General features: G+C 36.2%; 2 protein-coding genes and 1 pseudogene across 4 annotated transcripts in view; 2 read left to right on the top strand and 1 right to left on the bottom strand.

Moving 5' to 3' along the window:
• Positions 1-17,751, top strand: part of SLC25A12 (solute carrier family 25 member 12) — a 164,348-nt gene that overhangs the window by 8,371 nt on the left and 138,226 nt on the right. The gene's annotated exons all lie outside the window — the stretch shown is intronic.
• The window catches only part of HAT1 (histone acetyltransferase 1), a 41,787-nt gene continuing 27,970 nt past the window's right edge, over positions 3,935-17,751 (bottom strand). The window contains exons 9-11 of one of the 3 annotated variants that reach the window (XM_024561599.4): positions 16,418-16,569; positions 11,533-11,649; positions 3,935-4,232 (exon numbers count right to left, since the gene is read on the bottom strand). In XM_024561599.4, the coding sequence (XP_024417367.1) occupies positions 4,065-4,232; positions 11,533-11,649; positions 16,418-16,569 (437 nt within the window). In that variant the 3' untranslated portion in view covers positions 3,935-4,064. Of the gene's footprint in view, positions 4,233-9,899; positions 10,161-11,532; positions 11,650-16,417; positions 16,570-17,751 lie in introns of those variants that run through there. The other 2 variants (XM_053918777.2, XM_053918776.2) reach the window with 2 other exon arrangements.
• Positions 13,240-14,563, top strand: LOC112305837 (protein YIPF5-like; annotated as a pseudogene).

The following is a 17,751-nucleotide window of genomic DNA, read 5'->3' as shown; positions in this document are numbered from 1 at the left end:
TATAGGTATACAGTTGACCTTTGAACAACTCGGGACTGAGCTGTGCGGGTCCACTTATACATAGATTTAAAATTTCTGCGTTTAAGTGGATGGCACAGTTGTAAAGTCAACTGTACTTCTGATACACAGCTGGGGATCTGCATGTGCAGAGGACTGACCTAAGATACATGTGGATTTTATTATATGGCGGTGGGTGGCTTCCCTTACCCATGTTGTTCAAGGGTCTACTGTTCTTACCCATCTACACATAGCATATGTACAAGATTATGTACTGTAGCAGTTTATAATGGAAAATATTGGAAACCACCTAAATAATAGGGAGCTGATAGAGTAACTTATGGTATATCCATACAATGGAATACTATGTAGCCACTTAACAAGATAGCTCCAATGATCTTCAAGATACTACATTTAAAAAGTAAGGGAACAATATATGTGGGAGGTTACCATATATATATGATATATAAAAGATATATACATACATGCTCATTTATGCATATATCTTTTAAAGATATGCACAATAGCAGTTGTATTTCCTTTTGCCTTTTGTACTACGTGCATACTAACTATATAAAGACAGCTCAGCCCAAGTAAATGAGTAAATTAAATACACTGTATAATTCCACTGCAACACATAATACAAGGAGAACGAGATGTACATTACAATAAAGATGTAAACCAACATGGAAACACAGAAAAGTTGTAGATGTTGAAAACTGAAAATTTTGAGGAAATGAGAAGCTTGAAGCCACACTTCAAATGAGGCACAAATTACTTTGTCTTTATAGTCAAACATCCTTTTCCTGTACCTGCTCCTCTAAGGACAAAAAACAAGAGGGCAGTTGGTGACTGCCCATTTGTCTGGTGACTAGAGTATATGCTATGCAAGTGAAGTATTTTCTAGATAGTGAGGGGGAAAAGCCCCTCTTATGAAAAGTCTAGGGGGCCAGAATGCGTGAGACTTGCTTGTACTACCTGATGGAAGATGAGATGGAGTGAAGAAGTCAGGAGCCTACAGCCCTGGCTTTACGAGAAATTCATAACTATAACCTTAAGAAAGATGGATCTACTGTCCATCTATAAAATGAGTGTAGATCCCAAAAGACAAAGTTTAAAAAATCAAATGGGTAATTCACATCAGGGAAAGAATTTCACAAAAACATGGAAAAATATTCAAACTTCCCAATAAGCAAAAGAAATATAAATTTGGGGTTTTACACCTATTAAAACAACAAAAGCAACATCCCGTGCCTTTGGAATTCTGTTAAAGCCGGTATACACATTCGTATCTATTAGTAATTTACAAGCTATTCTGGAAAATATGGTATATTTATGTACCTGAGCCATAGAGATATTCCTACCCTTTGATTCAGTAAATGCATTTCTCAGGAATTTATCTAAGGATATGATTTACCAGATACAAAAATATATATACACAGAGACAATTCATTTGAATGTTGTCTATTATTGAAGGAACCCAGGTAAATGGTTTAATGTGGGCAAATGAACATGAAATATCATACACCTGAGAACTATTTTGAACACTGGAAACATCTGTTAAAAAGAAACTACCATGCTTAATGTATATACAGAGATAATATACAAATGTAAAATAATCTAGTAAATAAGGGTACCTTATTTAGTCAGCATTTAATATTGTTAAATTGGCTTTTAAATTTGAACAGAAAGAATTTAAGGAATTAAATCATTTGACTATAATAAGGTCTATGATTCTAATCATTCTGTTATGGTGTTGGAGGCTTTGCTGCCAACTCTCTTCTAGTGGTCAAGGATGGTGGTGGATCAGATAAATCTTCAGAATAGACAAGGTTCTGGTACAAGCTGGGGCCTCTGCAGTTACGAGGCAATCAGGGACATACAGGTTTTTTTCCCCTCTCACACGCAAACTAATTCATGTATAAACTATGAATTTTGTGTCACTTATAAAAATGCTTTATTTTAGACATATACCACATCCACATCTGAGTATAAAAGCTTTAGGAGAAAAGATGTGAAAAAAAAAAAAAAGCAAATCTTAGAACAGGGAGGGAGCCTAGAGTGCATTCTAGTATGACCTCATTTTATGTGAGTAAAAAACTGATGCTCAGGAGGGAAACATGATATTACATGTAGAGAAAATGCAATTTGGAGAGGACAGGGTAAAAAATAAGGGGAGAAGAGAAGGGCAGTGTAAAAGGTTAAGGCAAGTAGTGAATTGTATGTGGATGATAAAACGGGTGAAAGCTACTGCTAGAGGGTGGCTGTGTTAGGTTTCATACACAGTCCTATACATCTGTCCTGGTATTTAATTACCCTACATAAGGTGCAGATCTAACCACCAGACTTTACCCATCTAACACCGAATGAAGGTACAGCCTTTCAAGTCCCACAAATTAATGCTAAACCAGATCTTTATCCATGAACTAAACATAGAATATTCCTGGAAGAAAGTACAGAAATTGTTATCATGTTGGCTTTTACTGGTTTCTACATAAAAGTATGTTGAAAGGTAATTTATTTAGATGGTACTGACTTTTTTTCACCTCAGAGTGCATCTTTAGGTATCAATTGTGAATTTTCAATAAAAGTTGAACATTTAGCTAGTTTAGATGGAGAACAAATTGCTTTCATAGTTTCAGGAAGGATTTTTACCAGAACTAGTTTATTCTATCTGTAACAGATTAATGTGTATATACATATCCTCTCTCAGAAATCAACAAGCTTTATCTATATATAAATTTCTACGAACTTCTACAACAATTTTGAGGGGATGGCTTAGTGTCCTTGCTATGCTGCTGGCCACAGCTGTTTTGTGTCCAGTGGGTACCAGTTACTTTGCTTACCCTATGTCTGACAGACTTTATTGATGGGAAGCTGATATAAGGACAAGATAGTACTTGTCCAAGTTGGGATTTTGCTTTAAGCATTGAAGAAATTAGATTTTAAAAGTAAAGTTCAGTCCTGGCCAGTGTGGCTCAGTTGGTTGGAGCATCATCCCATGAACTAAAAAAGGTTGCAGGCTCGATTCCCGGTCGGGCCATGTATGAGTAGCAATGGATTGGTGTTTCTCGCTCACAACAGTTTCTCTCCAACACCCCGCCCCTGCCGCCCCGTCCCTCTAAAATCAAAGAGCATGTCCTAGAGTGAGGATTTTAAACAATAAAGTACAAGTTACATCCCATTTTTGAGGTTATATAATGAACACCAAACTTTTACTTTTATGATTCTGTATCAAGCAATTTATACTCCAATAAAAATAAAGTAATACTATCTTAAGCAATTTACCATTACTTGGGTTTTTTTCTTGTTAGACTTCAACATCTTGGTAACCTTATAGCAAATCACAAGAGATACACACCTCAATTTACACAAGATATATTTCAATAATGATGTGTAAATTGGATTTTAGAGGCTGATTATCTTTACCTTATATTACTACTGTTTATAAAATATTTATGCTAAAACTAAGTTCTAAATTATCTTCCATTAATATTTGATGCCAAACATTTAGGTTTTAGGCTGTATCTAGTTTCCCTTCTCTCTCAACAAGTGGTTAATAGGAGGCTGATGAAAACAAATCTATACTAGGAACATTTCTAGTTAGAAAAATCACATAGGAAAAACAAGATTACTAAAAAAAGATCTTAAAGGAATGTGTTTTAAAGATTCCAGATGTAACATCTTAGAAGCACAGGGTGGGAATAATAAATAAAGCTTAAAACAAAGTTTTTGACAATACTGAAAAAGTTTAACCATAAGTATTTAAGAATCATATCATCACACATTAACATATCACAACTAAGCATTTATTTTGCTGTTTAAGAAGGGAAGCATTTGCAGTGGCCTTTCAGAAGCTATCTTTTTAAAAAATGTAATATATGTTCATAGACTCTAAACAGTATTTTAAAATATATAAGCTCTCCAAAAGAAAATATTCAACTAAAGGTAAGATAGATAACTTTTAATGTAAGTAAAATGTTACAAGATTTTAAAATTAAAGTAATCACCATATTTTTCACAACACAATGTACAGAAATTTGCAGACTTCCTGTACAATCTAATCTTTACTCTTGAGCAAGGCGTTCAATCACACGTCGATAATCTTCCACAAGTTCTTGAAAGCTTTCTTCCAGCTGCTCATGTTGCATGCTTATTTCTATTTGGTTCATCTGGTTTGTCAGTTCTTCTGGCCTGAGACATTTTCTCATTTTAGCAAGATCTCTCTGCTTTTTCTAAGCAATAAACACAATTATTGGTTAGACTAGGAAAGCTGATATGTTTATACTCTTAGAATATTGTCTCCAATGTAAAAAAGAAGAGTGGTAGGAACATACCCAAGTTTGTCCCATACAGTTTTCTTCTTAAGGAAGCCTAAACATAAAGTTAACCATGAATTATGATCCTTCTAAAAGGGGTTGACTGGAAGACCTGGAAATTGTGTCAATAAATGGTAAATATAGGTATGTGACTAACAGTCTTTTCTCCAAAGCATTAAAAATAGCTGGCCAGTGTAGACACTCAAATATTTCTTTAATAAAATACATTAACTGAAGACAACTAAGATTAAGCACTATTACTCATTTCACTATTCAATCATATAAAATTAATTACATTAACTTTAATTCCAAGCTGGTTTCTTCCTGGCACTAATACTCATTTCTAAGTTCCTTTTCCCAGTGATGTATTTATGGACCACATATCAATTTTAATATAAAGTGTTGGAAGAGTTTCAGAAAGATAAACCAAAAACTGTGCCACTTCAACCATTTATTGAATCTGTACTACCCAGATATATCTAATTAACTCTCTCCCTGTTTTACTGAGAAGGAAACCACCACGCTAAGGAGTTTGCAGTAGGGAGCTGGTAACAACTTTTAAGCAGGACACTGTGTCAGAATACTGTGTCAGTAATGCTGAGGATAGGACTACAGGACCAAGTTAGCAGCCACTGAAAGGGTTCAGGTGAGAGATGGTGAAAGCCTAGGCCAAGTCAGTAGCAGCAGACATGGAGGAGACCCGGAAGAAAACATTGGGTGATGTGAGGAAAGAAAAATGAAGAATGACTCCAAGATTCCTGGATGGGAGGCCACATTTTGCAAGAGAGGATCAACTGTTCTAGATTACTATATCAATCCTTTTACTAGAGTATATATTATAATAAAGAGCTCACTTTACATAGGGATCAGAAATTATATATATTAACTGTAATCCTAACAACTCTATGAGATGGTACTATAGTTTTCTTCAATTGATAAATGGAAAAAAAAAAAAGGATACAGAAAATAAATAACTTAGAGGTAGTAAGCTGAGAATGCCAGGATCCAGACCCTAATGATCTGGTTGTGGAAGTCTGTATTTTACTTCCTGTATCTAACTGCCTTTCAAATGACAAAAAACAAAATAAATATCCCTTAAAGGGAACTCAAATAATTTTGGAATACTGGGCACATGTATCATGATTACTACTTTAAAAAGCTCAATGTTTAAACTAAATTTATAATCACACACTTTTAAAACAAAGTGACAATAATGCTTGAAAATACATCTATACTGAAATAAGATATCTGACACTACAAAAAAATTAGGTTGACACTGGATCTAAATTGGTGGAGCTAATTAAATGAGGTTGCTACTACTATAATCAGAAAGAAAAAAATTAACTGCATTAATGTAAGATGCCCCTCTAAAGAAGTGCTTCTCAAACTTGAATGTGCACACAGATCCCTGGGGGACCTTGTTAAAATGCAGATCTGATTCAGTAGGTCTGGTGTGGGGTGAGATTCTGCATTTCTAACAAGCTCCTAGGTTATGATAATGTTGCTGATTCACTAACCATTTTCAATTATTAGTTCTAGACAACTGACGAGAATTCAAATGTATTGTTCTAAGGCCAGGAAAGACAGTATATTTCTTACTCTTCAATAATGTGGATAATGAATCCTGGGTTTCTGCTATAATAGTGTTTTGGGGCGGGGTGGGGGGGGTCAAGAGGTAGTATGATTGCATCATATAAAACAGCACCTAACTTTAGGAAACAGTTCAGGAACTAAAGAGAATAGCATCAAAAATTTATTGTGGTATGCCCTGGCCAGTGTGGCTCATTTGGTTGCAGCATCATCCTGTAAACCAAAAGGCTGCAGTTCGATTCCCGATCAGGGCACATGCATAGGTTGCAGGTTTGGTCTCTGGTCCAAGTGAGTACAAGAGGCAACTGAATGATGTTTCTCATATTGATATTTCTCTCCCACCCTTCCCCCTTTCTCTAAAATCAATGAGTATGTCCTCAGGTGAGGATTTAAAAGATTTATTGTACTATGTGATAGGAATATAAGTTATTTTTCTAAATTACTACCCAGTTGTTAACATTTATTAGGTAATCTAACCCCACTACTTGAAGATGCTTTCAATCATATTACATTGTTAAATATTTCTAGACTACCAGTTCTGTTCCAAATAATCTACAGAATTACTCATGTGACTGTAATGTTTTAAATTATTATGCTGTTTTTTAAAAAGATTTTATTTATTTTTAGGGAGAAGGGAAGGAGAAAAAGAGGGAGAGAAACATCAATGTGTGTGTGGTTGCCTCTCATGTGCTCCCCACTGGGGACCTGGCCTGCAAGCCAAGCATGTGCCCTGACTAGGAATCGAACCAGTGATCCTTTGGTTTGCAGATGGGCACTCAATCCTCTGAGCCACACCAGCCAGGGCTGCTTTTCAACTCTCTAAGGGAGCTGGCTTCCCCCAATTTATCTACCCCTTCCTTAAAACCTACAATTTCTTCACTGTCAATTTTTTTTTCAGGTGGATGTCAGAATTAACCTCTATTGTAATTATAATTGGTATGGCAGTAAATCTATGAATTAAATTCAAGAGCTGTAAGTAAAAAATAATTGTAATTACTTCATGGAAAAAATATAAAAGTATATACATTAAGTTCCTCATGAACATGTAAGGTATGGTTCAATTTTAAAAATAACTAATTCGAGGTATAGTTTTTGTTAATCTTTAATATTCCTTAAACTATATACTCCACTTTGTATATTACAAATTAATCTTTTTAAAAATGTGTACAAAAAAGAACTTAAAAAGACTGATTTGGGGAACACTTTTATCTAGCAAAGTGACATACATTGGGGATTACAAATGAAATACTAAAAGGTAGAACTCGTTAAGATTGGAATAGATCTTCAGAATTTCTATAATCTTCAGAATTTTCTCCCTCCAGAAATAAAAACTTAATTCCTTCATGGCTTGGAACTGTTGATAATTTTAATTAAGCAAATTAATTAAATATGGTATTAATGTCAATTTATTTATGTTAACATTTGGCTTGTATATGAATTCACTGCCAGAAAATAATCCTTTCTTCTTGCTTAGTTTTCACAGGTTTTACAAGGGTTTACAAATACAATCTCAAAAATGCCACCATCTCTAAAATTTCCTTAATTTCCATCTCCTGAAGTAGTCTCTTTTGTGAAGTACAGAGATAAGGTTCTTTTTCAAGAACTTTAAAATGATAATGGTGTGTAAGCATTTAAATTCCAAAGACTACTCAAAAAAAAAATCTTTAAAAACATGCACACTGTACAAGTATTATATTTCTTCCTGTGTGGTTCCTCACCATGGAGCTCTGCATTTCCATTTTATAGAGCAGAAGCTTAATACACAGATGTTAAGTTATCAACAGTCGCACAATCTGTAAAAGGTGGAACTAGACCTCAAAACTGAGTTTCGTCATTCCAAACCCAATGATATATAACACTGATTCTAAATTTTATGTTTGTAAACCAATTAAAAATTAAAATGTGCCTGTGGAACAATATAAACGGTTTAATGCTAAAACCGAGCAGCTGTACCAGTTTTCCTTTTTTTGGTCAAATTGTTCAAATTTATCTTTTCTTGAACACCTGAAAATTATTTCTGTTCTAGAGGTGGGAGGTCTTTTTGTGTGCTTTAAAAAAATGATTCTAGTTAATACAATTTATTTTTATATCTTCTTGGCACAGATCCAAATGAATTACATTGTTTAAAGAACTTTTAAAGTAGGTACAAGTACTTCTAATGTCTATCTAAATAATTTTTTTTGGTGGGAGAGTGTGTTTAAGCTGATATGTAAACTTGATCCAATAAAGGCAGCACAGAATTGATGGATTTTGTTATCAATAAATATGATAATTTCATACCTCAGTAATAACTTACAATCAAAATTATAATTTCTTTTCATAGGATATATTAAAATAAAAATGTAAATTTTACACTCCAAACTTTCTCCATTAGGCAGGCATACATTTTAGAGGACCTAAAAAAAAATTCTAAACCACATTCAATAGTTGGCAATTTTACTTCATTCTTAAATGTAATTCTGCATTTGAAAATGCTATGATAACAAAGTACATGAATATCAGCTTAGAATGACAAGTTGGAGAAAATCATCTGCATACATTCGACAAGGAAATCTTACCATTCCTCCCATGCCTACAGGACATTAAACTCAGTTTCTAGGTTTTCCCAAAGTTTGTGGGAGGTTTCCTATTATAAGCATTGTGGTCTTCAAACCAGAGTGGCGGAGGGGGAACTTCAAGCTTTCTTGGTTTTCCCAATGGGATAGAATACTGAATAACTAAATTTATTAAAAAATACTTTGCTATAAGTAGGGTTTGAACAAGTACTAAAGAATTTGTAATTGCTTAGGAACTTAGTGAAAGGATAGTGATAACTGTTTTGGCTGTAAAGAACCTAAGAGTTTAATAACCAGTTTTTGACTGTATTTCAGGTAGATGAAGTTGCTGGACAGGTGGGGATACTTAATATAAAAAATCATCATCATCCTTTAGAGTAAAAAATACTTCTTTTATGAACTACAGAAATTGCCATTATTTGGCTTAACCTTGTGAATACTATTTATACACTCAGAATTCATCACCCACCATGTGTTAGTCTGCCTATGTTAAATGTCACATAAATATCTCAGGTGTTTAATTCAATCAATTATTTTACTGTACTAAAAACAGTTTTAATTCTCTTAAATGTTGTCATGATAACATCTAATTATACTGTTCTTTATACCCAAATTTCATCATAAAGAAAATTTCTAGCCCAAATATTATTACTTAAAGATCAAAACCTTTGGAAAATACTATTTCTACCAATTTTCTGATATTTCTGAAGAGACAAACATCAAAGAATAAAATGCTATTTCAGACAATTTTTGGGAGAGACCATTATAATTTATCATGACCTGTTATATGCAGATCATAATATAAAAGATTAATCCACTGAAATGCTTAATAAAATGACTCCATGAAGAACTATATATATATTTATGAATTCGCCCTGGCTGGTGTAGCTCGTGGATTGGGCATGGGACTGTGAAGCAAAGGGTCACCGGTTCAAATCCCATTCAGGGCACATGCCTGGGTTGTAGGCCAGGCCTCCAGCAGGGGACCCGAGAGGCAACCACACATTGATGTTTCTCTCCCTTTCTTTCTCCCTCACTTCCCTTCTCTCTAAATATATATATGAATTCAAGATACAATGATTACTTTTGTAAGTTATTTTTATGTTTTTATATTCAGAATGTGACTAATTAGGGAATACAGTTGCACTGAAGAGTAACATGATGCTATAAAGGAGAACAGTTGGGATTCAATAAGGAATAGTATGATACAACTTACCATCAACATTCAAAATATTAGCTCCATAAAGCAGAATAAAACTTGAATTAATGTAGGAAAATCAAAACTGTTTACTTGATATATTAATTACTCATTAGTTATTTAAAATTAACTTTCTCTTTAAATATTAAGACATTCAAATTTGTCATTTATGTTCCAGCTATTGTGCTATATATGCTTACAGGTATAGTGTACATAAAAGCAGCAACCATGTGGCAGGTGCTCAATAATTATTTGTTGACTAAATTAATATTCTCCCTAATCAGCTTACTGCCCTGCTGCAACTACTATAAGAAATCCCCTGCCCTGCCTGGTGTGGCTCAGTGGATTGAGCACCAGACTGCAAATCAAAAGGTCACTGGTTTGATTCCCAGTCAGGGCAAATACCTGGGTTGCAGGCCAGATCACCAGTTGGGGGCGTGTGAGAGGCAACCAATCGCACATCAATCTTTCTCTCCCTTTCTTTCTCCTTCCCTTCTCTCTCTAAAAATAAATAAATAAAATACTTAAAAAACCCCCAAAACCCTGACTTGTATGGCTCAGTGGACTGAGTGCCAGCCTATGAACCAAGGGGTCCTTGGTTTAATTCCCTGTCAGGGCACACGCCTGGGCAGCAGATCAGGTCCCCAGTTGGGGGTGTGCCAGAGGCAATAGATCAATGTATCTCTTGCACATCAGTGTTTCTTTCCCTTTCTCGCTCCCTTTCCCTCCTCTAAAAATAAATTAAAATTAAAATTAAAAATTAAAAAAGAAAGAAAAAATCCTCATTCACACAAGTTGGTATGGATAATAGCTGCCTTAATAATTGGCCAAACCTGACCTAGGAGGGGAAATATTTGAGTAAGAGGAAAATATTGGAGATGACAAAAAAAGGAAGGGAAGAAGCAAGAAGAATGTAAAAAAAAGAAAATAATATTAAGTTGCAAGTTAAGCTGTGGTGCAGTATAGAGTTATAAATGGTACAAAGGCTATACACAGGAAAGCAAACAGAATATAAGAGGGGGGACCCAAAAAATCCTGGAATTTATTTATAAAAAATTGTGTATTTATTCTTACATGTTTAAACTTCAGTGCTCAAAATACTTTCTGAACTTGTCGATTTTGATGTCATTTTTTGTTTCACCTCTTCTACATTAGCAAAACATTTTCCTTTGAGGAATTTTTTCATCCAGGGAAACAAAAAAAGTTGCTTGGGTCGAGATCAGGTGAATAAAGAGGGTGGGGCACAGGGGTAGGCATGGATTGGGTTCCTGCTGTTTTTGGTCAAAGACTGCTGAACACTCAGCGTGGTGTGGGCAGGTGCACTCATAAATCACCCATCTTGAAATGGACAAACACATTGTAAGAGTCTTCAGAAAAAAAATCCACAGAAGCTGAATGCAGCTTCTCACAACAACGCCAGCTAGTACACTGATATAGATGGGTTCCTAGAATACCCATTTAGTAGGGGAAACCTGTACTACGAGGGGTCCACCCTCCAGAAGATAATTCTGGTTTTTTCTGGAGTGTCCCCCCTCATATATGACAAATAGGAAGACAAGAAACTTAGAAAAAACTAAAGATAATTTATTAGGGAAGAGTCTGGACATTTTTAAAAAGATGCATACAAATCAAAGAAAAAAACAACCATGGGTAGACTATCCTTGGGGTTAGTTTTTAAGTGAATGAAAGAGATTTATGGCTTACATTGGAAAATTATGACAGAATTCTTCTTATTGGAGGAATATTTTCACTTTTGTAAAGATGAATTTAGCAAAATGACTTGGATTTTCCCAAACACTGGCATTTGCCAGACTTTCTTTTCCATCTTAAACAGGGACAAAAATATAATGGTTAAGACTCTTGAAAGTCCTACCTTATATGGGCTAATTAGTCTTCTTTTAATATCCAATCTATAGCTTCTGTATTGTTCAGCATCACTCATGTCAGTTACCAGTAGTCGAAGAATTTCATAAACCCGTCTAGCATGTTGCTAATAAACAAAACAAAAAAATTTATAAACTTTTTATAGTACAAATAGTGACACTTTCCCAAAAGAACACAGGATACACTGACTATACATCATAGTCCAGGAACTGTGCCAGGTACCAGATCAAAAGCAATAAAAGACAGTCTCTGCCTTCAAGGAGGTAGTAGTATAGTGGGTAACACAAACTGTTGAGGTATAATTAAATTAATGACAGGAATATGCATAAGGTATTATGGTCACATAACCTGGGAATGGAGAATGTAAGAAAAGGATTCCTGGGGGAATCCTGAGCTGAATCTTAAAGGGAAGGGAGCATGCATTCCAGAAAGGAGTGCAGTGTGTGTATGCACGCATGTGCACAACTGCAGAACAGAAAGAGCTAGACAGTGCTGGAGCACAAGATGAAAAAGCATGGTGCGGAAGTAGAATGAGGTTGGAGCAAGAGCACAGAGCCTTATATACTGGATTAAAGAGCTGGGCTTCTCTCTAGTAGGTGACAGAAATGGGGAAGTGAGCGAAGTGTGCAAATTGAGTTTTAAGTAAAGCATTCTCTCAGCTACATAGAAATGGTAGCAAAAAGAAGGGCAGGCAGACCAATTAGGAAGCTGAGCTATTAAATCAGGCAAGAAATAATAAGGGCATGAACTGAGACAACACAAGTAAAAATACTAAGGGAACAAGGATTCTAAAAATACAGAAGAGGAAGGATTGGCTGTGGAGGAGGGTGTGGAATGACAGTGAGCTTGCACAGTCTAAGAGATTTAGGAGGCAGAAGACCATATAACTGAAGAAAATTCTAGTCTAAAGGTGTGCACTTAAGCAGTATCAGTACATAGGCAAGAGTGAAAATTGTAAGCCTGGTTAAGATCACCCAGAGAAAACATACACAATGAAAAGGGGAGAGGTCAGAACCCTGTGGTGCAGTGACAGTTGAAGGGCAGGCAGAGGACAGAGAAATACTAGAATTAAAAAGTTTGTATCCCTGAGGCCAAAAGAGTAGCCCGCAGTTTTTGTTTGTGTTGTTTCACTTATATATTTATTGGAGGTGGGAGAGAGGTAAGTGGGGAAAATGATATTTGAACTTTCTTGGAAGGGACACCTGGGCTAAGCCTGAAAAATGAGTACTATCTGGCTAGGGAAAGATGGAGGAATAGTACACATATGTAAAGGAAGAGAAAAGGAAGAAGATGTAGCATAGCTGGGAAATGGCAAGAGGTTCAGTAAAGCCAGAGCATGTAGGAAAGTGGTAGGAAGCTGAGGCTAGCAAGATAGGCAGCAGGGTCATTATTATGATGGGCTCTGAAAAGTATGATTTTAAAAAATGTGTTCATATTCCTTTCCTTTACAATCTGAGCTATTATGCCCTGGCCAGGTGGCTCAGTTGGTTGGAGCATTATCCCATTCACCAAAAGGTTGTGGTTTTGATCCCCAGTTGGGGCGCTATGCGAGGCAACCGATCCACTCTTTCCCTCTCATATCAATGGTCTCTTCCTCCCTCCCTCTTTTCCCAAAATCAATAAATATATCCTCAGGTAAGGATTAAATAAGTAAATAAAAAGATGAGTTATTTTCATTAATAAACGTTTAAAACAGTCTGGAGATATTAGTTATTTCTAAAACACATTTTATCTTAAAGCCAGTGTTTTAATGCAGGTAAAGATGGAAAGTTTGAGTTCATATTAAGCTGTTTGGGTCAGTGATCAGGAAACACTTGGCATAGTTTTAGAGCTCAGGAGGAAACTACGGATTGAAGATTTAGATGAGATCTCCCAGGCAGAAAAAACACAATGAAAAGAAATGAGAACTGAACAAAGAACTTATATTTAGGAAGCATAGAAAAGAGTAGAAGCCAGTGAAAGTATCTCAAAATAGATGACCAAAGAGTTCTGGGATTATCTGGTGCTCCTGGAACTACCATCTCTACCTCCAAGGTTGATCATTTTCAATGTCACGCTCTGACAATTTAAACACGAATTTCTACCAAGTTACAGCACTGATTACCAATCATAGTACTGCTATGACTAGGGAGGAAGTGGAGGGCCCTAGAGTAAACAGTATGTTGACTATGACTACACGCATCAAGCCAATTTGTCCCTCCAGACATGATGTAGCCACAACAGTCACACATCGAGCAGATTTTCCAGCCTACTCAGGCATATATTCCAACTACACCTCAGCCATTCTATGGAAACAACTTTGAGATGAGCCACCTTTATTGGAAGAATTGGGTATCAATTTTGACCACATCTGTAAAAAACAGTAACAGTGTTACATCCATTAAAAGTAGCAGATGGCCCTGGCCAGGTAGATTTGGCCATTCAGGTGGTTAGAGCATTGTCTTAATATGCCAACGTTGCAGGTTCAATCCCTGGTCAGGGCACATTCAAGAATCAACCAAAGAATGCATCAATAAGTGGAACAACAAGTCTATGTTTCTAAAATCAGTAATAATAATAATAATAGTAATAATAATAATAAAAAAAGTAGCAGATGGCAGCATCATGAATGTGACTGATCTGGCAAGATCCGTGGTTTTACACTTTGCCTTTGGAGCCATACTGTTACTGGCTAGTAAAATCCAGTTTGCCCATGTATTGGGATCAGTGCAATTGGTTGCCTAGGAATAAGCAATGTCTTGCTTATTCAACTTAGTAAGTATGACAGGTGTTTCATTTGGTTGTGTGGCAAGTGTCCTTGGATATTGTTGTCTTCCCATGATCCTATTTTCCAGCTTTTAGTGATATTTTGTTTACAAGGAATGGTAGGTGTCATTCTCACTGCTGGAATTATTGGATGGTATAGTTTTTCTGCTTCCAAAATTTTAATTTCTGCACGAGCCGAAGAAGGACAGCAACTACTAGTAGCATATCCTTATGCTTTGTTATATGGAGTCTTTGCCTTAATTTCAATTTTTTGAACTGAATTTCTCTGGGATGTGAACATCTTTGAGCCAAACAACACAAAAAGGACTTCAAACTCAAACTGAACCAGCAAACTGCTACCATGCAATTCTCATGCAGGTCTAATGTTCGACTATTGGAGCAATGGAAGTAAGCATGTATTTTTTGTTTGTTTTTATAGAACTTTTTATATTGGATTTACCTGCAGTATGATTAGCTTTAAGTATTTGTGCTTATACAGGTGAAAGTGTTACTTCTCTCATGTTCCTGCAGCCTTTAAACAATAACTTTTTCCTTAAATTATATGATGTTTTGGATAGATTTTTATCAACTGTGGGAAACTAACCACAGAGTTGATAATCTTTCCTAAAAACAACCCAGTCACTGTAAGCAAGACCCAAGACTTACTGCAGAAATATTTTCCCAAGGATGAGGAAAGAAAAATCACTTGCATTCTCAACTCAGAGGTACTTCAAACAAAAACATGATCCTAATGTAGAGTTTAGGAGTTTGCACCTCCAAAATTTGACATTCCTTTAAATTACCTCAGGAAATTTTTGCTAAAATTAAACGATGCAGAAATTCAGTCTGCCTTATTGTAGATGTGAAATGTGAACACCTGTTTAGATACTAGCATTAACTAAACCATAGTGACCTAGACTGGCCACATTGATGCTCATAGCTGGATCTTCATGTTTCCCAGGAAAAAGAAAATTACTAACCTTTTTTGAAAAAAATATTTTAAATGTGCCCTGACTGGTGTGGCTCAGTGGATGGAGCACCGGACTGTAAAGCAAAGGGTCACTGGTTCAATTCCCAGCCAGGGCACATGCCTGGGTTGTGGGCCGAGTCCCTAGGAGGGGACAAGCAAGAGGCAACCACACATTGATAATTCTCTCCCTTTCTCCCTCCCATCCCCCCTCTAAAAATAAATAAATAAAATCTTTAAAAAATATATTAAAAATGTCACGGTTTCAGTATTGCAGTTATCTACGTAAAGTGCATTTGATGCTTATTAATTAAAATTTTCCCAATTAAAAAAGATCACAGTGGTAAGCAGAAAACCAGGAATTGTAGTGCCTTAGAAGCCAAGGGAGGGTAGGTCAATAGTATCAAATGCTAGTCTGTGTTATTGGAAACTCTTCACTCCATATTTTCACAATCTAAATCCTACCCAATGCAAACCTGAAATACTCTTATTTATGTAAAAACAATCAATTCCTCCTCTCAACTCCCATGCTAATTTTTCTTTACCTATCTTAAGATATTTACTATGTTAGCCCTGGCAGGTGTGGCTCAGTGGACTGAGCGCTGGCCTGTGAACCACAGGGTTACCAGTTTAATTCCCAGTCAGGGCACATGCCTGGGTTGCGAGCCAGTTCCCCAGTAGGTGATACGCAAGAGGCAACCACACATTGATGTTTCTCTCCCTCTCTTTTTCCCTCCTTTCCCCTCTGTCTAAAAATAAAATAAGTAAAAAACTTTTAAAAAGGTATTTACTACTTTAAAGTTGAAATAAATATAAAGTGAAAGTGTTTTATTTCAACCCTTCTCCCTGCCAATACCACTGTCTCCAGAGGTATTATCTACTTTACCAGTTTCGAGAAAGATTTTCATAAAAAGCAAAAATAAAATCCTACTATCCATCTCTGTTCTGCATGTTACACTTAATATCAGTTATCTTCCCATTTTATTAATGAGGAAATTGAGGCACAGGAGGTAAACTAAATTGCCCTAAGTCACAGAGCAAGTGGTGTAACCAGATTTGAACACAGGCAAGGTGGCTTCACAGCCTGTAATCTTAACATTTGTTATTTCCCACACATGTATTCTTAATGTATTTGCAATATTTAAGTTATGTACTTAAATACCTTATTTATTTTGAACTTCTGTTGTGCCTCTATTGCCATATCTTCATTGAATCCTTGCATTAACTTTTCCCGGGAAAAGCAAGGCAAATCTTGACAAAGCTTCACAAGTACAAAGTCTCTTAATTTCACATAGCTCTTAGATGGATCTTCCGCTAAAGAAATAAAGCAGAATAACTTCCTTTACCCAACACAATGTCTTTACCACTTGCAATCTCAATATACATGCTAGGCTAGGAAGGCAAATTTTCTTAAAACAATTTTACAAAAGTTACAATGAGAAAGGATTATCCCTTACAAATCAAATAATACTACTATTAACTCTGCCAAATAAAGTTATAGGTGCAATCCTTTTTGCAAAGACATACAAGGTCTGTCCAGAAAAAGTTCAGCCATTGTTAGCATAATCAGAACAGTTTGCGCAACATCTATGTAACCTGGCAGCCAGGCAGAGTAGACTGGAATGTGCATGTGTGAACAATGACATCCTCACTGTACTAGTCAGTGGGGGTGGTAGACACCACGGAGTGAGCATGTGTACTGTGTGGCTGTCACATTCAAAATAACTAAACAAGTAGAGCAACGAATTTGCATCAAATTTTCCAGTAAGCTTTAACATTCCTCTGCAGAAAGTATTTGGATGACTGAAAAGGCTTTCGGGGATGGTGCAATGAGTACAGTGCAAATAAAAGTGTGGCACAAGTGCTTCAAAGATGGTTGAGAATCTGCTGAAAGTGATCCTTGTTCTGGAAGGCCTGCAACAAGCAGAACACCCGAGAATGTTAAACACTTTCAGGCTGCAATCCACAGATTGGTGACTGACAGTGCAGGAACTAGAAGGTGATCTGGGGATTCCAAAAGCTACTATGTCTGAGATTTTGACACAGGATCTTGGTATGTAATGTGTCATGGCAAAATTCATTCCACAGGTTCTGCTACCAAAGCAGAAAGAACACCATGCTCCAGTTGCTAATGACTTGATTCAAACTGCTACCAATGAACCAAATTTCCTCAAAAAGGTCATAACCGGAGATGAATTGGGGGTCTAACACTATGGGATCCTGAAACAAAGGCTCCATTGTCCCAATAGAAGTTGCCTGGTTCTCTAGGCCTGAGGAAGGTACGGCAAAGTCACATCAAGATCATGTTAACTGTGTTTTTTGACTGGGAAGTTGTTGTCCATCAAGAGTACATCCCTCCAGGCCAAACAATTAATGAGGAGTACTATCTCAATGTTCTTCGTCGGTTGAGAGATGCAATATTATGAAAATGACCACAGCTACTGGCTACTGGTGATTGGCAGCTTCATCATGACAACACACCTGCTTGTACATCAC

Source organism: Desmodus rotundus, chromosome 2, assembly GCF_022682495.2.
Source record: "Desmodus rotundus isolate HL8 chromosome 2, HLdesRot8A.1, whole genome shotgun sequence".
NCBI classification, from domain to species: domain Eukaryota; kingdom Metazoa; phylum Chordata; class Mammalia; order Chiroptera; family Phyllostomidae; genus Desmodus; species Desmodus rotundus.
Note: the sequence above shows the minus strand (reverse complement) of the source record. Positions and strands in the feature narration are given on the sequence as shown.